The following is a 24056-nucleotide window of genomic DNA, read 5'->3' as shown; positions in this document are numbered from 1 at the left end:
GGATTGGTCAGGCTGGGCACACGTAGATTGGAGTTCGGTGGCTTGTATCACTAACTGACCTATTTCCAGAAACCACTGATGCTGGTATAATATATCCAAACCAGCCACAGCCCTAACAGGATATCTGGAAATTAATAAAAATTTCAGTTTATAAATGTAGACCCATCAGAATGTGAATCCACCCTTAATCTGCCTCTGGTATCTTTGTCATCACACAGTGGTTGAAAGTTAACAAACACACACTCACCCCTGACTGGTCAATTTTCATGGAGTGTATCCTAATTATAAAGCACGGTACTTACTAACTGTCATGTGCTTAAGGCCTTTCCTTCCTACCCCACCTAAGGATGATTAAATGTGGTTGGTTTCACCATATGATTTGATGTCTGTAGTTAATTTTGTATTTGGAAGATCTCTCTGTTTCAGGGCTTCAACAATTGAGAGATAACGTATCTGTGCTTGTTACAGCATGCACAAAGTAAATACATGAAATAAATCATAACAATCAAGGATTCTTCTGTCATCACTTCTTTTGTAAAAATAACTTCTGATCTACATTACAGGCTAGATTCTGTTATGCTGGATTGATTTTTGTGCTAGTCAGCTGGTGCACAAGGGCCATAAAACTAGTGGCTTATTGAGCTGATGAGTCCCTTGGGAGGGGTTGTGCCAGCTCAGTGCCATCTTCCCACCCCCAACATCCAGCATAGGGTATGTGGGTGCAAAAGGGGAATGTTGCTGGTCTTCAACAATCTCCATCTGGCATAATGGCCATTTGTGGCTGCACAGTCAGTATAATATAGATGAGTCCATGGCTGTGGTAAACTACACTGGGGCCCTGTACAGGGATAAGTCAGCACCAGAATTGTGGAGCCACAAAGCACTCCTTTGTGCCTTCTTTCCTCTAGCTTCATGCAATGTATATGGGATGCAAGTGAGAATCTAGTCCCATGTGTTCAGAGGATATACAAGGGACATTGCCACTCACAGTCTTAAATAATGCAGGAGAGTTAGAACTGCTGACAGTCTCATTTTATAAACCCAGAAGGATGGGAGGCAGTGTTCATGGAAACGCTGCAGACCACCCTATCTACTAAGCTGTGGAGGTTAATCCCTATTCTAAGGGGATATTTTCCTTTTGATAGTAACCCTTTAATACCGGCTTAGGTACTTCAAAACCTATGGCTGCCTCTTCCTAGGGTAAAGTCAGAATTTGCTTGGTCCAATTATTATAATAGGGGAATGACAGGTCATCCAGGCACAAATTCATTAGTCTGAAGCCTCAATTCCCCACTATTTTCCTGTTCCCCCCCCAAATCATGCAAGAAAGCATGAGTGAGAGCACCTGAATTCTGCTGCCCTGGGAGGCACAAGAGTGATAATGGGGAGATATCCTAACACCTCTCCAAACACTGGGGGGGGGGGGGGGGTTACCACACCTACCATATAAAAACTTTTAATGAACCTATTTCTGCCTTCTTGGGGCTATGACCAACCATCATTTCTTTTGGCTGTGGAGTCTCAGAAAGTGCAGGAGAGGGACTGCTGGAAGACCATGAGCTCTGGAATGTGGGACCTCATGTGTATGAGCTCAGTTTCTTTTGATCGGCCATGAAACTTTCTGGAGGACATAAATGTGTGGGTTTTTTTTTTTTTTTTTGGCCGTCTTTGTAGCAGACTGACCTTTCTCCTGACCAGTGCGCTCTACACTAAGAATAGCTCTGTTTCAGCTGTTGGTGGTCAACAATTGGTATCATAAATGGAAGCTGTGTGGTTAAACCCAATACAAGCCATTGACAGTGTAAATGTCTTTCAAAATATTTAATGAAGTTTAGCAATAAATTAAAGTTTGTTTTAATACCATTAGAATCATTCAATTTCTTCCCCTGAAGTTTTAATAACTGTCTGACCTTGGCCCTTACAATTTCTGATCTTAAAAAGAAATGAAAATATGCAGAAAGGAACAAACTTTACATTGCTAGGAAATCTACAAGTCATAAAAATTAGTGCATAATTGTAACTGTCCAAAAAAGATGGGAATTGTCTGCATTCTGAGGTGGACTTTACTGACATGGTTGAACACTTCAGTGTTGTATCTATTATATACAGTAATAAAGTGGATCAAATTGTATATAAAGCTGTAATAAAAACTAGAGTAAAGAAAAAATACAGTACTTAATTTAGTAAATAAAGGTACACACAGGATAATTCACGGGATGTCCTTTTGTATCCTGTCTTCAAATATACAAACATGTTGTACATCTTTGAAAATAAACTTATTTTGTAGCTTACATAGCTGTTTACACAATTTGTATGCAATTACTTGTGTGTGTAATGCATACAAAATATATGTAAATGGGGTTCTTCAATGACAACCTATTCTTGACAGAAATTGTGCGTGAGTTCCATGCTGGACTGGCTTTTTTAAAAAAAGCAAACTCTTTGCAGTTTTAAGTATTTTGTACCTATTTTCCCAGTGAGCATTGTTAAGTCATGTGAGTCTCAAATACTACCAACCTAATAGCATCCCTTGCTTTAAATACCTGCCTTTAAGCTTTATGACAAGTGAAAAATCTTAAGGGGAAGGGAACAGATTCTATGCCAGCATGTGTGAAAAAGAGAACATCCATTTGCATTAGGCCCCGTTTATTTTTATCTAGTCAATCCAAATCAAGAATTGACAGACTACCCTCTTCTCTCTTGATCTGCCTGGACCTGTGATCCAGTTGACTCCTCTGAAGAATTGCAGCCTTATGTCTCTCGTTGTATCCCTGTTCATCTTGTGTAGTCAAAATGTAGAACCATAAAACTTCTGTGATTCTTCAGTTGAAAAATTAGCTCTAGAATTAACAGCCTGTCACAGAATCTTCTGTGGACTGTGGAAATGAGGGTGGGAACTTTACTGGATTCTACATAAAATGGAGCTGGCGTTTTATAGCAGATTGTTATATTCTCATTCCAGCATCCATTTAGTCTGATACCTAAATTATGAATTATATTGGATGTCAACCAATCAGAAACTGTCCTGCCAGCATTCAGACTGATTGAAATAGAAGCCTATGAGCATTTGGGGAGGAAATTGAGAGGGGAATGATTTTTAAAGGACTTTTATTCTCCAGTGAGAGCAGCACAGGGCCCTTGCAGATAAGTTTGAATTAAGGTTAGTAGGAATTGCTGGCAAGTGGTGAAAATAGGAAGTAAGAGAATGTATAAGGCTGTAAAAAAGAAAAGAGTTTGAGATAATAGATTTTATTCTACTAATTTTTCTGGAGTAACAGCAGCTACTCATCAAGAAGTATCAACTTGTAATAAATTTTCATATGTTTTCTTTTACGTAGCTATTGATTTTATTACAATTATTCTTTTACAGCTGGGCTATTGTTAGCTGTAAGTTCTGTTTTAATCTCTGCAGGAAAGCGGTGGATGTGATATAACTTGACTTTAGCAAAGCTTTTGATACAGTCTCCCACAGTACTCTTGCCAGGAAGTTAAAGAAGTATGGATTGCATGAATGGACTATAAGGTGGATAGAAAGCTGGCTAGATTGTTGGGCTCAACGGGTAGTGATCAACGGCTCGATATCTAGTTTGCAGCCGGTATCAAGCAGAGTGCGCCAGAGGTCGGTCCTGGGGCCAGTTTTGTTCAACATCTTTATTAATGATCTAGATGAGGGGATGAATTGCACCCTCAGCAAGTTCACAGATGACACTAAATTGGGGGGAGAGGTAGATATGCTGGAGAGTAGGGATACTGTCCAGCGTGATCACTTCTGTTGATCTGTTGGCAATGCTCCTACTAATACAACCCAATATGCTGTTTGCCTTCTTGGCAACAAGGACACATTACTGACTCATATCCAGCTTCTCGTTCACTGTAATCCCCAGGTCCTTTTCTGCAAAACTGCTGCTTAGCCAGTCGGTCCCCAGCCGGTAGCAGTGCATGGGATTCTTCCTTCCTAAGTGCAGGACTCTGCACTTGTCCTTGTTGAACCTCATCAGATTTCTTTTGGACAGATTGGAGGATTGAGATTGAGTCCTCCATCCTTAGAGGTTTTTAAGGTCCGGCTTGACAAAGCCCTGGCTGGGATGATTTAGTTGATGTTGGTCCTGCTTTGAGCAGGAGAGTGGACTAGATGAGCTCCTGAGGTCTCTTCCAACCCTAATATTCTGATTCTGACTGTTTTGCTGACTAGCAGCAAGAGAAGTGCTCAAAGTGAACCTGACTTGGGCCTCTCTGATCCTGAGGTGGATAAAAACATTTGGAAGCATCTGCATTAAATTCTAAATATGTCACTTGTAGACATTGAGTAGGCTATCACATTTTAATTAGATACATTATTGTTGTGTACTCAGAAAAGTAATGAAATATATTTAGATATGCTTCTCCAGTAGTCCCAACAATTCCAATTCCTAATTGTTTATTTGTGGGATGATGGGATTTTGCCATACACTTATAACCAATGTTTGCTATACAGTTTAAATAATGAGTGTTGAAAAAAATTCTCATTGAAACCAAACACCATTATGACTCTCAAATACTATGGTAATACACACCATAAAATAGATTAATCACCAAAGTAAAATACTTAGAGACTCTGTTAAAGCTATTAATTTTAAGCTTACTAATGACAATTGTATGTTAAAATAGAGTGGGTAGCTTTGTTTTGATTTGCATATCATTCTATCTGCAGGTCAAACTAGCTATTCTGCTTGTAACATACAAGAATCAGTGCACTCTCAAATGCTTCAAGAACAGTGCCAGTGAGTGTTTGATATGCTCTTGTGGCACTTCCACTATGAGTAAACTTCACAAAGAAAATTTCAGCACTTCAGCTTGATGGTAGGTTGCTCAGAAGAGAAACTGGCACGTTCACACAGTTGCAGCCTACCTCATTAATTTGAAGGAACAATATATTTTATTCTGTTTGGGGGGAGGGGGTCTGAGGCATATTTAAAACTAATATTTTTAGGGAGTAGGAAATTACATTTTCATCCTTTCAGTTTAAACAACATCTTGTCTTTTTAAGGACTAACTCCATGTGCACTGAAAACCAAGGAGAAGCTGAGATTTGGAGCTACCTCCAGTTGCTCCAACACTCTAAACAGAATCCTCTACACTGGCCACAAAAGCATTTCATTAAACTGGGAGCATATGGGATCAGGCCCCAAGACTCTAATTTGTTTACTTTTACAGCTCCTTGTATTGGTAAAGACCTATATGTAGAAACTGACTAGGTTTAGTAAATTTCCCTCTGAATCCACAGAGGACTTAAGCAGTCAGTTTTACCTAAAACAAGCCTGTAAATTACAAGGACAGTGTTAGTTCACTTTAGGCCCCAAATGTAGGTTTTGTAAAAAAAATAAGCTTTTAAATAAATTTTCATTTGCTTAAATTTCAAAAAATTAGAAATAAACATTACTCTGTAGTGTTTGCAACTTAAAAGGTGCAAACTTGTGCTAGTGTTTGAAAATCTGCAACTTGAAAAATTTTAAATATTTATAATGTTAACAATGTTTACATCACATAACACAATAGTGAAGAATACAAATTGTATTTGGAAAGCAAATCCATTGAATGGTTCTACATTGCTGAAATTATTGTGTGTAATTAACAAGTATTATTTGTCAAGCATCTGTGGTATGCTCAATGTTATGGTAAACACAAATAACGTCAGTCCTTGCTGCAAGAACCTCATAGTTTAAAAGTCAGGCTCCTATAAGACAAAATTCATTAGAGGACCCAAAGAAAATTAAAATATTACACTGTTTTTCTTTCTCTATTCTTCTCTTACATAATGGTGATGTAAAGAGGATATTTGGCTGATGCTGATTAGCATAGAGACGAGTGACAAGAGTGGGCTTGTGAAAGAAATTACAACCAAATTTTAAAAAGTATTTAGGCATCAAACTCCGATTGAAATCAATAGAAGTCAGGTGCCTAAAAGTCCCCTGTGAGTCTAAGTTTCTGCTGGTCTGCATTCACAAAGCTGCCTGAAGTCCCGATGCCACCATCCCCAGCTACCAAGCAGCTCAGTGTTCTAGTTCAAGCTGAAACTTTGGAGGCCCTGAAGCAGGATTCTCAAACTAGGCAGTAGAATGCCTATCTTGTCAACAGGGCACAATCCTGTAGGTGTTCTCTGAGCATGCCTAAAACTGGTCAGATCCTGAAGCAAGCAGCTTGGATACAGGCCACAAACGTAGCACACCACCCACCCATCCACCCAAACAACAGCCAAAAGCTCAGGAAGTGTAGTGCAAGTGTAAGAGGTATCTCAACTATGAGAACAAGACAGATTCGGCTACAAGAGCATAGGCTACTTAAGCGGCAGACCTGGCTTAGGAGAAGGTTTATAGATGAAGATTCCAAGCAGAGGGAGGTGCCAACCTCTGGCCTGTGCATCAGGCCAGCTGTTTAAACACCCTAAGTCCCTCTCCCTGGCATTTCACTGCTGGCTAGTTTAGGCAACTCCCTAGTCAACGTGCTACCTTCTGAAGATCCCTTTCTTATGTGACCAACTCTTCCCACACATTGTATGGGGAGCCTAGGCTGCTAGTCCAGGGCTGAGGATTTCACTTGGTGTCAGGTGGCGCAACACCTAAATACCACTGAGGATGTGGGCTGAGATTATTGTGATGAATCGGGGAAAGCCATGAGGATTTGGTTTAGATTATATAGGGCCCCTGCTGAAGATATTTGTTAGCAAAGTTTTTAATTTGGGGATCTTGCTAGATTCCTAGCTGCTTTTAGATGATGATAGCAGCAGCAATACCTCTGGCTCCTATTAGAAAGTCCAACCTTTCCTCTGTGACCTGCCTACTATAATCCTTGGAACTAATCTTGTTATACAATAGCTCGGTGGTATACTGGAAGGATTCCTGCACTGGTGTGTGAATAGTCACAGATTGAAATCCCTGGCAGGTCTCTTGAATAAGTAATCAACATTCTTTGGCCTTTAAGCTTTTAATCATTAGGATACTTTACTGAGAAATGTGGTGCATTCTCTATCAGTTGACGTCTTTAAATCATGACTGGATGTCTCTCTAAACAATATGCTATCATCAGAAATTATGGCTTGAAATTCTAAATCCTGTTAAATGTAAAACAGACTAGATGATCATAATGGTCCCTCCTAGCCTTGACAATCTATAGTTTTGCCAGGGTTAAAATGGATTATTGCAATGTCCTCCATATTGGACCATAACTTAAATCCATCCATGAAATGAATATGGTGCAGAGTCTGGCAAACTGCTTCTATAGCTGGTTAAGCCACATTACAATCCCCTGAATAGGTACCTGCACCTTTCACCTGTTGGTTTACCAAGTTAAGGTGTTGATTTTGCTGTATGAACCCTAGTGGCCTTAGTCCTGCCTTTGCCAGCGATGGCCTCACATCCCATGGGGACTGGTGGCTGCTAGTAGGGGCACTAGGCTTTGAAGCCTGCCCCGCATCTCGCTGCCCAGAGATGGCCGTACAGTTTCCCTCCTGGTCTGTGTGTCCTGTGGGAAGGAGGTCAGGGCTCGGGGGAGACTGAGAGCAATGCCCAGGTGCGAGGGGACGGAGCTGGGGGTACTCAGGGGCGGGGGGGCTGTACAGCTGTATAGTGACCAGGGCCCCGAGACCCCCCTAACAATAGCGGGCGGCGCCTGGCGGGCACGGCAGGAAGGTGTCGGCCGAGAGCCGAGCTGAGCCGGGCCGGGGGGCGGGAGCTGGGCGCGGCCCCTCCCCGAGCGCTGCTGCGGCCGCTGGCCGCTCCCCGCCGGTGTGGCTCGCTCCTCACCATGGTTGCAGCAGCACAAAGCCGCCAGCGCAGGAGGCCGCTCCCCCCCTGAGAGCCCGGCCCCGCCCGCGCCGAGCCAGCCACCTCCCCGCGCCCAGCCGGGAGCGCAGCCCCGCAGCCCGGATGGGAGGCGCCGGCGGGGATGCAGCAGCCGCGGAGCGGGACGGCGGAGCCCAGTAGAGCAGGAGCCGGGAGCCGCCGCCAGGCGCCAGGACCGCGGGAGCCCCCTGGCCGCTCTCCCCGCTGCCGGCCGGGCTTGTCCGGGCGGCGGCGCTGCTGAGTCCCGGCGTTTCACCCCAGCGGCCGCGAGCCCGGAGCCGGGCCGGAGCAGCGAGAGGCCGCGCCCGCCGCGCAGCGACAGGAGCCGGGACCCCGACGGGACCGAGCCCCGCTCCCCCGCCGCGCGCCTTCGGGACCGGGGCTCGGCGCAGTTTCCGACCCCACTCCGCACCCAGCAGGAGCCGCGGCCGGAGCCCAGGCAGGAGGCGGCGGGGCCGGGGCGCTGCAGCCCGGGGCAGAGAAGGGGCGAGATGGCGTCGTACGTGGATAACAGCTTCCGCCAGGCGGTGATGAAGAACCCGGCGGAGAGGAGCCCCCAGGTACCCCTTTGCTCCTCCCTCCCTTGTTCCTCCCTCCCAGCGGCCCGGAGAGGAGCCCCCGGTACTCCCTGTCCGCCCCTGCTCCCGCTCTCCCGCGTACTGCCCCAGAGGGGAGCCCCCCGCGCCCGGGACCTACCCCGTACAGTACCCTCCCAGGTATCTACTCACCGCTGCCCCGGAGAAGAGTCCCTACATCCTTTGTTTATTTTCTCCCCTTTCAAGAGGAGCCTAATCTCGGGTGCCTACCCCCATTTTTTCCCCTGTCCAAGAGCCCCAAGGTACGGGCAGGCACGACTTGATCTATGCCTCCTGGGTACTGCACATAGGGGCAACAGGTAACGATTTACCTATACGTGCTTCCAGGTACCAGAGTGCAGTTTTCCGTATTCACCCTCCACTCAGCCCGACCAGAGCCCCCAGATAACGAGTCCTTCGTTCGCCAACATTTCCTATAGCTACTTCTTGTTTATCTCTTGTTTGTCTCACACACATACCACAAACATCTCATCTGTTTCCAGTACTCCTTTCTCTATCTGTAGCTAATCTGTTTTCAGACATCTCTAATCCCTTTTCCCACTCACGGGCTAGAGGAACAATCCTATTCACAACCAGCTCTAGTTTTAGGATTTCTCTTCCTTTCCCTCCCCCCCAGTAGTGTTATTACTTTTTGGGGGCTCACATCCCCTTAATCTGTCCTTGCATTCCTACCACCTCTATCTTTGCCTAAAATTGGGCAGAGAACTCATCTGTGTGGTCAGACAGCAGCAGAGGAGAAAGGGGGGGCACCTCTTTGGCAGTGAGTTTCATAAATCCTGAAAGCTGACTCTGTGGGAAACACTCAGATTTAGTAACTGCTGCTGTTTTCCTATCTTCCTTTCGTGTTAATAGAAACTTTGAATACCATCGTGTGCATAGAAGTGCATGATACAACATATTCACTGTTATACAAACTTTACTCAGCCAAAATATTGATGTATAGGATTGCTAGCTCACGGACAGAGAAAAAAATATTTTGAATACATTTTTTTTCATATTGCACAACTGAGTGGCCTTTTATATTGTTGGCCATTGATTAACTGAGGTTATGTATCTGTTCCCAATACAACACAAGTACAGTAGTTTAATTCTGGAATTGAATTAACTTTGTACATCTATAGCTCATTACAGCATTACTGACCCATACATTTATCAGAGAGGTGAGTGTGGTATTTTTGGCAAATCTCTGCCTCCCAAAAATAGGGTGAAATTCTTGCACAGTAGTATGGGAGAAAGATTTTTGAAATACTTGACTCAGGCTTTACTTGGGGGTGGGGTTGTGTATGTGTGGGATAAATAAAAATTGATGCAGTCATTTGCTCCTGCAGGATTGAAAGCACACAGGGCTTTATAAACATTAGAGACAGAAGGAGAAGAAAATGTGTAAAAATGTTTTGACTGTTAGTTGTTGTTTTTTTGAATCACATCAAGGTGAGTGAGTTCTTTCTGCTTTGGAGTGGTGACTGGATGCTATTGCTGCCAACCATCTAAACACAAATAAGCTTTATGCTGATCCCTATGTCAAGCTGTAGTTCAGTAGCTAATGATTCAAGGAGTTACTTTGCTCATTAGTTGCAGTGCCATCTGTCCTGGTTTCTAAAGATTTGTCCTGTTTCTCTCAGATCTCAGCGTGTCCTGATCTTAGTGAGCGGCTTTATTTTTAATTACCATGGTTACTTATGATTTTGCCAGATTTCTGATTGGCTGTTGACATTTTAAATTGGGGGCGAGGAAAGAACTTTGACTTTTTAGGCAGCATCCAGAATTCCTTCCTCCTACTTCAGATAAGTCATTGTGGATACACTATTTTTCATCCTGGTGTTTGTGACAAAGACAGATCACATATGGAAAAGTATGGCACATATGTACGTGTATCACAGTTAGAAAAGATGGTCCTGCTTTTACGAAAAAACATAAAGAAAATTATCTCATTCTAGAACAAATTCCTTTTATTATGTTGAAACTAAAGTTGTGTCCCTGTGTCCTTGCCTGACCTTTCCAAATGTCTATTATAGTACTTGCCATAAATGTTGGCACCAGTATGAAACCCTCTAGGTATCAGTAGCACATAGTTATTGAAAAGTTAGATTTGGAGACAGAGTGCTGTTATTTCAGAAGGATACTATTTGTTAATGTAGCAAGATCCCTTGTTCTGGGAGAATCTTAAATTCCAGTAATGGGAGTCAGACAGGGATGTCAGAGATCTTGGGAGAAGATTATAAAAAGACTGTCAGTTGGTCAGCAGCAGGGATATTGGCAGTTGCTCAGAAATCGGTCAGTCAGGTAGTGGGCCTTCAAACCAGCCTGTGAGAGACAAAACTTCCACTGTGACAGTTGTATATCTGTGCCAAATAAAGTGAACTGTTAAACTTTCCTGTGTCCCTGCCAATCTGTTTAAAAAAAAAAAAAAAAAGAAATGACGCAGTGAAGACACTAGCATGAATGCAGGGGGTAGAGCCAATGTGAAGAACACAGTGTAGAAAGCTAAATCCAGAACACCAGGGTTGTATTAACACAGCAAAACTTCAAGTATCAGTACACCAAAAGCCTACTGTAGCAGTATACACAGAAAGAAACCCTAAATCCATTAGGCTCTGACTGGCCAAAATAGTCAACAAATAAGACCAGTTCTATGGGAAACATGCTGCATTGGCAGTGCTGGAAGTCTTTGAGGTTGGTGATCAAATGTGCTTATTATTGCTTCTGGGGAGAAGGCTTGAAAGAGGAAAATTCCTTTGTTTTTTAGAATGTTTAATGGAGGGAGGGGATAGCTCAGTGGTTTGAGCATTGGCTTGTTAAACCCAGGGCTGTGAGTTCAATCCTTGAGGGGGCCACTTAGGGATCTGGGGCAAAATCAGTACTTGGTCCTGCTAGAGAAGGCAGGGGGCTGGACTTGATGACCTTTCAAGGTCCCTTCCAGTTCTAGGAGATAGGATATCTCCATATATATTTTTTTGAGATTTAGATATTTAAACTCATTTTCTTTAACAGTAGTTGTGAGGCAAAGGCTTGTATTTTGAAAATATACACCTTCATTTTCATCTGTGTTTTTCTGAATTGAGTGGATTGAGGGGTTATTTATTTATTTATTTATTTTAAAATCATTTAAATTTCCTTTTTCTTTCTGAGAAGGAATTACTTCAGTTTAATCTTAGGGCAGACAGTGTGGCGGTGAGTAAGCTTCTTTCTTAAATACTTTGCAGTTAAGAAGCAAAACTTTGAAAAGCAGTATTTTTATCAAGCCATAAAGGCCTTGGTCTTTTGCTTTTTGTCTTCCCTAAATAATAAGCCAGATTTTCCCAGAAAGGTAGTCATTTCATTTTGTTTTGAGGAATCTTCAGATATCCTTAAGTGGCATGATTCTGACTGTTACGAAAAAGGGTTGGGAGGAGAATGTATACTCTTATATTGACAGAAATGTGCATGTAAGAGAATGTGCATAGTCAAGGAAGCATCTGTTGGTCATGTTTCTTTGTTCTCTTCACTGCTTATTGAATATATTTGTGTTTTAACAAGCACTTTCTCTATATGTGACCAGCTTCTCATCCTTATTCTGTGATGTCTGTAATTCTGCATTTGACATTAGTGTTTTGCCCTTTTCTCTATATGTGACCAGCTTCTCATCCTTATTCTGTGAAGTCTGTAATTCTGCATTTGACATTAGTGTTTTGCCCTCAATTGTGATGTAAATTTACTGTAATGACTTCATTGTGAGTTGAAATGAACAGAGGACTGACTGCAGGATAACAAGCCCTTGTTTGAATACACAGCTTTGATAACTATTAAATATGATTAAATTATGAAGGGGAGGAATCAGTGAAATCTTGTTAGAACTTTTTCCCAGTGCAGAAGTCCTTTTCTAATTTGGACAGATTTTACAATGCTCCTCTCAGAGCATTGCTTCAGAGATTATTGCAGAAAAATCTTTCACTTAATATTGTGCGGGAGTGTCCTTGTTTACACAGTGGGTATTGAAAGCCTATCTGAACTATTCTAGTCAATGGAGCGTTGTATCCTAGTTCACAAAAAAGCTTAGAAAATAATAAAACCCAAAATGCATATGGCCAGTTATTTTACATGTGCATTATTCATTGTGTGTATTGTATAACAGAACTCTTCTCTTATGTAATTGCTTTATTAAGCTATTCATGTTGTTTTCTTTGAAGGCTTAAATAGATAGTTTGGTCACCAAACAAGTTAGTTAAACCTCTAAATGTTAATGAATTACAAACAGATTTATGCCCCCAAGCTTTATGTAATGAAGTGATTTTTTTTTTTCAAAACTCTTTTTATATTTGTGGCTTCAAGCCTTTTGAAAACAATTTCTTAATGGTTTAATAGTTAAGTAAAAATAGTTGAGTGAAATATTATGCTGTCTGCAGCTTATTGTGAAGAATAAAAGTCCTCTTTAAAAAGAACTTGAAACCTAAACTACTTGCTTTTTACATGACCATTTCTATATGATACATGAACTGATAAGTAGAATGGTCAGATGTAAATTTGTTAATTTTTGCATAATTGTACTTAAATCACCTACAGTAAGATTAGAGCTGTGGGAAGAACTTGATACAAATAGTTCGTAGACCCACGGACAAGTTGCTAAAGCACTCTTCTGGAATTTGTCAGTCTGGTACATTTAACAAATTCAGTACTAGAATAATTAGTAGCAGAGGAGTGGCATTTGCAATATGCTTTATGTTGAAAGGGGAGGGCTATCTAGTTACCCATAGCTCAATACCAGTGACATCTGTTAATGTCAGAGTACCTCAAGAGAGGATGCCTCTGTTTGGCAGATATTCCATTGCCAAGTATTTGAGAGAAACAATGGTTTAACTATAGGAGGTACCTATATTTGTTCCAATTCAATTTTCAGCTTGTTCTCCAGTAGCATTGTTTCTGGAATACAGCATTCTTTTATCTGGTAACTGATGAAAGAGTTTAATTGTGTGAGAACTCATTAATAGAGGACAGGCATGAACATTCACTTCTTGATCTAGCATTATGTTGCTGAATCATTCCAAATGAGTGTAAAGCTGTTTGTAGTGCTACATGGTCATAGAAAATAAATGTTTCAAATGGTACTGTATATGGTGCTTGGTTAAAAGGACCAAGGTCAGATATATTTTTAAAATGCAGCTCTCCTAGCCATCTTACAAATGCATTTGAAGATTAAAACTAATATTTAAAAAAGCATTTTTTATTTTGCTGTCTACTTTTTGCATTTAGCTTGGACAATAACAATATGCAAATACAACTGTTTAGTTAATTTCTAGTTAATTTTGCTTTCAGGTTCTTCTGCACTAGCAACATGCGGTAAGGTTTGGGTTGCAAATGTCTTAGAAGAATGTTTACGTTAAAATATATAATGTATTTTTAGCCATCTTTTAATGCACTTGGGCAGTTGGAAATGAAGAGAGCCAGCACAATGAGCAGCAATGTAACGTTTGCAATTTGGGAACCCCTAATCTAAGACATTAAGTGTAGCACTTCTCTTTCAGAATAAAAATGCAGAGTAATTTGTAAAAAGGAAAAAAAGATAAACTATAATTGACATAAATATTTATAACATGAGTATCTTTAGTCCTGGCACAATGAAACAGTGATCCCATTTTTATTCATCCTGGCCTGATGCACTTGCAAACTTCAGTCCTGTCCAGTGGAAGAATGAGAAATGCAGTGGTTTCACTTACATGATATGTACTTCAAAATCTCTGAACTGGATACAATAAAACTAAAGCAAAAAAAGCTTGTTTATAAAGATTTCTGGGTTTATACGTCATGCCACTCTGATACTAGTAAAAAGTTAACATGGATCAAATAAAATATTCTTTCAATAAATGGCTTTTGTCAACTTTTAGTAATAGTGGCAGTTGTAACTAAAATTTGTGAGATTATTAGCTCTTTGATATTTGGGCTTGGTTGGCAGGGCTTGAAAAACTTGTCATGCACTTGCTTGCTGAAGGACTAAACCACCTAGACAAAGGTGGTGATTTTTATTGTATTTTATTAGAGCCCAGAGGGACAGTAACTGGCCCTGTTGAGCTAACTGGTATTCAAATTCATGGGAAGATGCAGTCCTCGTCCTGAAGTGCTTAGAATTAAATTTAAGACAAGACATAGTAAGTGGGTGTAATAAATACGAGGAAAGGGAGGATAAGGAGAATAGTGATAAGGTTACATAGGTTAGCTATGTGCACAACTTGATGACTCCAAGACATTTCTTATAGGCAGAGTTGGTAGCAATGTCTGTTGTTAAGATTGTCTTACGCTTCCACTTCCATTACATGTTAACTGCTCTGAAAATTGTGTTTTGGGGAAAAATAGGTAGCTCTTGTCAATGTAATGTTTTCCCCCAAGTTTCTTTGAAAAGTCCTAGCATCTCAAGGGTGTGAGACAGCTATTTGAAGTTTCGCAAGAGAGTGTTCCTTGGGATAGGAGAAGTGGTTAGTGCTGCTTGTGGTCTCTGAAAATCACCAGTTGCAAATGTTCAGAGCTAGTTAAAAGTTGGCTGCTAAATCCCTGAACACCCCACCTGCTCTAAGCATGTGTCAACCCCCAATTCCTCCTTACGTGATAACCACAGCGTGCATGCTCCCAGGCACAGAACAAGACCTCTGGAAGAGAGTGGGGGGTGGGGCAAGGCAGGGGTTAAAATAAATAAAAAAAAAAAATCGGAGGCCACGTCTACACTACTACTTATGTTGGCAAAACTTGTGTCGTTCACGGGTGTGGGGGGGAAAAAAAACCCCACACCGGCATAAGTGTTAGTTTGTATAGCGTTATATCGACTTAAATGTGTTAAAGTTGCAAAGACAACCAGTCAAAAGTTAGGAAATCCTGCCCCCTTACGTGTATACAAGATGATAGTCTTTAAGTACATGATGGCATATTATGATTCGTGCCTTATTGAGTGTATAGATAGGTAGTGCCCAGTAAATGAGGCAATGGTTTAGTGTGTGTTTTTTATACCTACCATTCAATGTCTGACCCAATGCGTTACTTAGGGCACACTGTTCAAAGCCTGCACTGAATATGGAATTTTTATTTGTGGGTTTTTGTGTTATGTGATGGTAGCATCTGAGTGCCTCATAAACACTAATTAATTTATTTTCACAAAACCTCAGTGTGGCAGTGATATATTGATTATCACTATTTTACAGATAGACAACAGAGACAGAAATATTATGGCCAAAACTTGCAAAAGCGTACACTAATTTCATGTGCCTTCATGATTAGGTGCTGAGCATCTGCAGCTCCATTTGACTTCAGAAGCAGTTGCCAGTGTTCAGCTCTTCAGAAAATTGGGCAGCAGTATCTCAAATTGGGTTCCCAGAAAATGAGAATACAGTTAGTAGCCAACATCATACAGAAGTCTCTGGCAGACCAATGATAAAAGCCAGTTTTCTTGAGGTCCCAGTCTAGAGCCCTACCACAAAACAATCCTTTTTCCTGCGGTCCTCTGCCCCATGCCCTATGCACCCTTAAACTTTTCAATTGAATGGGACATGGGTCCTGTAGAAAAAAAGTTGCATGTGATCTTGAAATCAAAGATTGTCATGTGTACACATAAAGGCAGAACCAAGTTTATATAACCAACCTTAGTCCTGGTATTTGCCAACTTCAGAATATTTGACATTGTAGCTTTAACAGTGTCATTTTTAAGTGTGTGTTTTCCCCATGGAATTTTGAGTTTTTAAAAAATAAATCTTGAGAAATGGACATTCCACCCCATGCAACTACAGCAACCCCACATATATAGCAACCCCTCATATACACATCACAAATTGCAGTTTGAGCTAAAGGAGAATCTCCATTAGCTAAGACAGTAGTGAGCTGTTGTCCTCCATTTGTCCCGGTCAGTGGAGGACGTTGTAGTGCACGCTTTAAGTAGCCTACTAGCAAATGTTTGTCAGATAGCAGTAGAATCCTAGGAATCAGGATTATAGGGTTTTATTGATGGCTCTGGAGAAAGATGTGTGGTCTAGTGATTAAAGCAAGGGACTAAGAGTAAAATCCTAGGTGCCAATTGCTTAGTGATGCTTTGCATATTTATATAGTGCTTATTCATCTGTAAGACTCAAAGCACTTTGTGAACATGGGTTCACTGGAGCAGTTCAGTTTTTCATACACAATAGTCACACACATAGATTTAGCATATTCATTCTGAGAGGCAGTATGTAATTGAATGGATGAGTCTTGGGTTTTATTTTCTGTCCTACCCAGCATGATCTTTGAAAAAATTTCAGATTTAGTTAATTTATATACCTCTACCTCAATATAATGTGACCCGATATAACACAAATTCAGATATAACGCGGTAAAGCAGTGCTCCGGGGGGGGGGCGGGGCTGCGCACTCCGGTGGATCAAAGCAAGTTCGATGTAACGCAGTTTCACCTATAATGCGGTAAGATTTTTTGGCTCCCGAGGACAGCGTTACATCGAGGTAGAGGTGTATATAAAATTGAGGGGGGGAAATACCGAAGGAAGTAGGAAAATATGGATGAGGCCTTGCCCAAGATGGGTTGTGGTGTACCTACATTACTGTTCTTTGTAACACTAGTCTTCTTTGGGAAGGTAACAGATGATTTCAGTAAGGCATTTGATACGGTTCCACATCGGGAAATATTAGCTAAATTGGAAAAGATGGGGATCAATATGAAAATTGAAAGGTGGATAAGGAACTGGTGAAAGGGGAGACTACAATGGGTCATACTGAAAGGTGAACTGTCAGGCTGGGAGGAGGTTACTAGTGGAGTTCCTCAGGGATCGGTTTTGGGACCAAGCTTATTTAATTTTTTTATTACTGACCTTGACACAAAAAGTGAGAATATGCTAATAAAGTTTGCAGATGACATGAAGCTGGGAGGTATTGCCAATACAGAGAGGGACTGGGATATCCCACAGGAAGATCTGGATGACCTTGTAAACTGGAGTAATTGTAATAGGATGAAATTTAATAGTGAAAAGTGCAAGGTCATGCATTTAGGAATTAATAACAAGAATTGTTGTTATAAACTGGGGAAACATCTCTTGGAAGTAACAGAGGAGGAGAAGGACCTTGGAGTATTGGTTGATCACAGGATGACTATGAGCTGCCAGTGTGATATGGCTGTGAAAAAAGCTAATGCGGTCTTGGGATGCATCAGGCAAGGTATTTCCAGCAGAGATAAGGAGGTGTTAGTACTGTTATACCAGGCATTGGTGAGACCTCATTTGGAATATTGTGTGCAGTTTTGGTCTCCCATGTTTAAGAAGGATGAATTCAAACTGGAACAGGTACAGAGAAGGGCTACTAGGATGATTCGAGGAATGGAAAACCTGTTGTATGAAAGGAGACTCAAAGAGCTTGGCTTGTTTAGCCTAACCAAAAGAAGGCTGAGGGGAGATATTATTGCTTTCTATAAATATATCAGAGGGATAAATACCAGGGAGGGAGAGGAATTATTTAAGCTCAGTACCAATGTGGACACAAGAACAAATGGATATAAACTGGCCATCAGATGAAGGTTTCGAACCATCAGAGGAGTGAAGTTCTGGAATAGCCTTCCAAGGGGAGCAGTGAAGGCAAAAGACACATCTGGGTTCAAGACTAAGCTTGATAAGTTTATGGAAGGGATGGTCTGATGAGATAGTCAAAGATCAATTAATTGCCAAAATTAGGCTATTAGCGGTAAATATGCCCAATGGCTGTGATGGGACACTAGATAGGGTGGGATCTGAGTTACTACAGAGAATTCTTTCCTGGGTGTCTGGCTGGTGAGTCTTGCCCACATGCTCAGGGTTTAGCTGATTGCCATATTTGGGGTTGGGAAGGAATTTTCCTTCAGGGCAGATTGGCAGAGGCCCTGGGGTTTTTTTCACCTTCCTCTGCAGCATGGAGCATGGGTCACTTGCTGGAGGAATCTCTGCACCTTGAAGTCTTTAAACCACAAGTTGAGGACTTCAATAGCTCAAACATAAGTCAGGGGTTTGTTACAGGAGTGAGTGGGTGAGATTCTATGGTCTGTGTTGTGCAGGAGGTCAGACTAGAAGATCATAATGGTCCCTTCTGACCTTAAAGTCTATGAGTGGAAGAGAAGGTTAGAACTCGTGGTCCTCCTATCTCCTAGCTTGGTATATGAAAATTCCCTTAGGATACTCTGAAGGAATGTTGTCACCATCATTCCAGCTTGAACTGTAACTGCATTTGTTGGGGATGGAGGCTGTGTGGTTTGGGAGTATGCGCTGCATAGTTGGAATACTCAATGAAGAATTAGTGTCTAAATTCTATGGCATACATAAAATGGTGATTTTCGTCTGGCTTACAACTTGGCCAAATTTGAACATAATGTTATAGGAAACATCGCATCTCAGGGCTGTCTGCCTGGCAGACTTCAGCTTCCTACTTCAAACCTCTCAGGAGACCAAAAGTGTTGTTTTAAAAAAAATTGTCAAAATTACCTATTTTTCACTAACATTGCTCTTGGAAATGACTAAACCACTCTTGCTCAAAGCATCCCCCCCAAAATCAACCTGAGACAGAGACCAAGCATGCAAAACTTCTTTTTTTCCAATGGTTAGTTTGACAAAACTAGAAGTGAAAACGGTTTTCATGGAAAATGTTAGAACAACCTTAATTATAAATGTCTACTCTGACCCACACTGGCCCTTTATTTCACTTGATAATTTCCTGCAAGAATCATAGGAGTAAGCTTGTCTTAAAATCACTCCTCTACATCAAATACTTCATTAGACTAGTTCAAGGAGAGCGTTCAATGCATAATAGTCAGCATGGAAGAACATGGGAAGGTTTTTATAGGACCCATGAACAAAAAGGTGGCTGAGGCTGGTATCGGGGGCCTGGGGGAAGTGCTCAAAAAGATAGAGCATTTGTGCAGCATCCCATATGATGGGGCCACAACTCAGATGGTGGATTGACAAGACTACTCAAAATATCGACAGGGTCTTGCATAGAGGAGGAAGGAGCTAGAAGTGGTCTACCAAGGGTTGGGATTGTGGGTGTGAATTAGTGAAGAGGGGAAGTTAGTGTTGGTTGACCAGGAAGTTGATGGAAGTGAAAGAGAGAATGAACTTGTAGTGGAGCATGGTTGTGGTACTTTTTCCAGAGGGTTTCACTGGCATGTGAAAGAGAGTTGGAGTGGAGGAGGACAAGTGTGGGTGTCAGATTTTTGAAGAGGTCCAGGGTGATGGAGATTGTGGAGCAGGAGGAATCAGCAATTGAGTCAGCAGAGCTCAAGAAAAGAGATGGTCCAGCAAAAGTCAATGCTATGAATGGGTTAGAGACTGGAGAGGCATGAGGTGCACATGTGGAAAATCTGATAGGAAAATGCTTGGATGGGTTAGGTGTAGGGGTGTGTGTGTGTGTGTGTGTGTGTGTGGGGCGAGGAGAGCAGAGTTGGAAGTATTCAGAGTAGGAAGTGGAGGTTGGAATTGGAATGGTAAAGAAGCAGCCTTTTTGGGGGGATAAACTAGAACAAATATAAAATACCTCTAGTGGGATCTTGAGACAGCAGTCTGCTGAAAAGTCTAATTCCTTCCTGGCATGTTATTCCTAGTTGGTGAATGCAGTCCTTGGACACTGCTTGAGGGTTTTATCTTCAGCACCAGCCACTATCAACATGGCTATTAGGTGTCTTATAAACTTGAAACTCTATGCCTTCATATCTTCTGGAAGGGAGAAAGCCTTTCTTTTGCCTCATCTGTCCTTCAGAGCTTCCTCACCGCTGTGAGGTTGGAATTCAGTTATTCTGCCAATTTGTATTTTGGTGTGGTCCTCCCCTATGAGTAGTGGTCCAGTTCATTCCTCTACTGATAGTTTTCCCCAAGCTGCAGCAGTATGAAATGAACACGATTCTTGATAGTTTCACTGCTGCCCATAGGGCCCTCAGTAACAGCAATGAACTTTTTTTTTCTTCTTCTTGTTAAAGTTATGAGCAGCAGCACATGACAGAGGAGCTCTCAGTAGACTCAGACGCATCTAAAGTTAGCAGTAAGAAACTTTTGAAACCCAGCTTCCCTTCCTGCTCTTGCACTGATCTCTAATATAGTAGCCTCAGGAGCGAGCAGTTTGTATTTACCAGGCTACAAGCCCAGGAAGCAGCTCATCAGCCCAAGCTTTTTATGTTTGCTATCTCAACTTGCATCTCAGATTTGGGAGCATGTGTCCCTACCCACAGAAGTGGCAATGAACACCCCCATCCCTCCAAACAGCATGAAACCTTCTGTTGAGCAAGGAGAATGAGTGAACAACCAGTAGAAGGGAAACCCGAGTAAAAAGGGAGAGAAAACAAGACCGGAGTGATGATGGGACAGAAGAAGAGAGAACTGCAGCACAAAAAGGTTGTATAGTACCATTGTATTACTTGAGACACCAGTTGGAATCTCAATATCAAGACTCATGCTGGAATGATCAATTTGTAGTAGTAGTGGAAAAATCAGTTATGGGCAGAAGAAATTACCAGTTTTCATGCCTGTCTGCTGATTGAACTAGCAATGGGGAAAATCATAATCTGTTTTAACATTTTTTTTGCTCACTGTGGGAATAAGATTGAAGCTTGATACAAGTAAATGGCATAATGCTTACTGCATTACACTTTTTTATGTTTTTTTTTCCCCCTCCATTGACAAACATCAGCTCTTGATATTTGTTATGAATCTGGTTTTTTTTTAAGTGTATGTAGGCTTCTGTACCAAACGTTACCTAGCAAGTACATTTATTCATCTGATTAGAATAGCTTTAAATCCTTTTTCAGAAAAGGTAGTCTTCTAAGCCTATTATAAAATCCAGTGGATGGACTGGTTGTAACAACTACTGTTCTCAACTTCCAGAACTCTTAAAAGCTGTCTGCTCAGGTGAATTATTGGTAAGTGATCTCTGCTCATTTTACCAGTGGCTTGGTCCCTATAATTTAGGTTTTCATAACTCACTTTTCTAGGGTAAAAGTGCAACTCTCTGTTAAGTTGATAGCTCTTAAAGCCATCATACATACACTGAACAGTCATTGTAAGAACTTAAAATTAATTTTAATAAGATAAATCATTTTCTGTAATAATTTGTAGTATCTTGTCCCTGAGAGAAAATTATTGCAAATATGAAAGTAATTTTTATTTTCTCTTGGTTGCACTTGGGAACTCTTTCCTATAGAAGACATCCCCATTTTGGCACGTTACTAGTGTAAGAAAAATTCTGTTAATGATTTTTAATCATCTAGAACTAGATGTTAATTCATGGCAAGGGAGTAGAAATAGTCTTTGAAAATGGAAGTTGAGTATGCAAACCATCTGTATTCTTTAGTTTGTATCATGGCCATGAATTTTTACTATAATTTAATTTTTGTTTTAATATTCTAGGTTTTTAAAAAGTATTTATAATATTGAATGTTAATAACATTGAAATGGGAAGTGGAGGACCATTTGTCATTTGAAGTTCTAGAGGTCAAAAGTTCTTGTCACCTACCCATTTTGTCTACCCTATGTTTCAAACTGTTTCAGACATCCTGAATGTGAACTGATTAATGCTACCTTCTCAACAAGGGTTACCATACGTCCGGATTTTCCCGGACATGTCCGGCTTTTTGGGCTCCAAATCCCCGTCTGGGGGGAAAGCCCAAAAAGCCGGACATGTCCGGGAAAATCGGGGGGGGTCAGGCCGGGCCGGGGACTTGGGGGCCGGGCCGGGCCGGGGGCTCTGGGGCCGGGACGGCAGTGCGGTGCCTGTCCGGGGGCTCCAGGGCCGGGCCGGCGGGGCCGGGGGCTCGGCCGGGGGCTCCAGGGCCGGGCCGGCGGGGCCGGGGGCTCGGCCGGGGGCTCCAGGGCCGGGCCGGCGGGGCCGGGGGCTCGGCCGGGGGCTCCAGGGCCGGGCCGGCGGGGCCGGGGGCTCGGCCGGGGGCTCCGGCGGGGCCGGGCCGGGGGCTCGGCCGGGGGCTCCGGCGGGGCCGGGCCGGGGGCTCGGCCGGGGGCTCGGCCGGGGGCTCCGGCGGGGCCGGGCCGGGGACCGCAGTGCTGGGCGGGCCGGGGGTGGTTGGCCGGGGGCCGGGGCCGGCACCCCAGGGCCGGGGCCAGCCTGGGCCGCGCCTCCTCCCCCCACACTCCCCCTTACCTGCTTCAGGCTTCCCGCGACTCAAATGTTCGCGGGAAGCAGGGGAGGGGGCGGAGACTTTGGGGAGGGGGCGAAGTTGGGGCGGGGCCCCGTGGAGCGTCCTCCTTTGGGAGGCACAAAATATGGTAACCCTATTCTCAACCATAAGTGATGGAAATTTGCTTTTAAAAAAATGAAAGCTTGTATTCTGCAGAATCTGTGTGTTGTCATGTCATATGCTCTTGTCAAAAATGCCAGTTGTATAATTGCATAACTGAAAAATATAATTCTATAACTTTCTCATTTCAGAATTTTGGGAAATGTCTGTGTGTAAAAATGAAAATGAATTCATGTATCTTCAAAAAGTTTACAATAAATCCATGTTCAGATGTACAGTAAATGACTAATAAATTATTGGGAACTTTTTTACAATGTAAAAATTGGGGACTCTTCCTCTGTCATGTAAATAATTCTGAATCTACATCTTTAGAAATATGATAAAAATCTACTATACAAATTCAGGTCAGTAGTTTCATCTAAGAAGTTGTGTGTGTGTGTGTATTCTTGTCATTATAATGGAATTCTAATTATGCCCTTAACTATGGATGGGTGCCTCTTTAGCATAATGTCTTAGCCTGATTCAGCTGTTCCTGCCCAGGTAAAATTCCAGTTGACTTTACAGGAAACTTACTCACAAAAGAACTGAAGGACCAGATGACTAGGTGGTAATGCAATTGTGGTTTTTTTAGAGTGAGGTTAAAATATATATTTTTACCATCTCTTCACAGAAAATATAAACAGTGGTCAATATAGTCTGAAGGTGCCATTCCCAAACATAGCCTGAGCAGAGTGAAAGTGACTTGATGAATGGCAATTTCACTGCTGCCCAAAGTGTTCTGAACAGCAATAGTAATGATGAATAGTCTCTCTTTAATTTCACTTTTTCATTGAACAAATCATTAGAGAAGAGTGCACTCAAAGCAAGTTCATTTTTGTATTTTCAGGAGGATAAACTTATGTTTTCTTAAGAATCATCTAGTCCATCAGTGTTTGAACCAACTGTCATGATGGGTGGAAAGCAAGGAAACTTGGTTTGCAATATATTTTTGAGTCAGCAGACACCCATGTGCACTAATGATGGGCATCTAATAAATACTTGTAGTAATTCTATATGATTTTAATATAGTATAATCTATACTGTGTTAGAAGGTCTATGATAGACATCTGTTGACACTGATTAAAATATGTAATGTGTAGGCATACTAGAGTTGTGTATATCTCATAGCCAAGTTCCTTGATCATTTTAGTGTTTACAGGTATTTTTAAAAATAGAAAAGTAGTACACCTCTACCCCGATATAACGCTGTCCTCGGGAGCCAAAAAATCTTACTGCGTTATAGGTGAAACGGCGTTATGTTGAACTTGCTTTGATCCGCCGGAGTGCGTAGCCCCGCCTTCCCCGAGCGCTGCTTTACTGTGTTATATCCGAATTCATGTTATATCAGGTCGCATTGTATCGGGGTAGAGGTGTAGTAGTAAGTTGGAAGCTTTGTTTTGTAAATGTA

At 42.0% G+C, this 24056-nt stretch overlaps 1 protein-coding gene across 7 annotated transcripts in view; it reads left to right on the top strand.

The window, feature by feature from the left end:
* Positions 1-7894: 7894 nt before the first annotated feature.
* Positions 7895-24056, top strand: part of RAPGEF2 (Rap guanine nucleotide exchange factor 2) — a 335598-nt gene continuing 319436 nt past the window's right edge. For 5 of the 7 annotated variants that reach the window (XM_054030402.1, XM_054030403.1, XM_054030406.1 and 2 more), the window contains exon 1: positions 7895-8377. In XM_054030402.1, the coding sequence (XP_053886377.1) occupies positions 8309-8377 (69 nt within the window). In that variant the 5' untranslated portion in view covers positions 7895-8308. Of the gene's footprint in view, positions 8378-9737; positions 9845-24056 lie in introns of those variants that run through there. The other 2 variants (XM_054030407.1, XM_054030404.1) reach the window with 2 other exon arrangements.

Source organism: Malaclemys terrapin, chromosome 5, assembly GCF_027887155.1.
Source record: "Malaclemys terrapin pileata isolate rMalTer1 chromosome 5, rMalTer1.hap1, whole genome shotgun sequence".
NCBI classification, from domain to species: Eukaryota; Metazoa; Chordata; order Testudines; family Emydidae; genus Malaclemys; species Malaclemys terrapin.
This window is presented reverse-complemented; position numbering and strand designations above follow the sequence as displayed.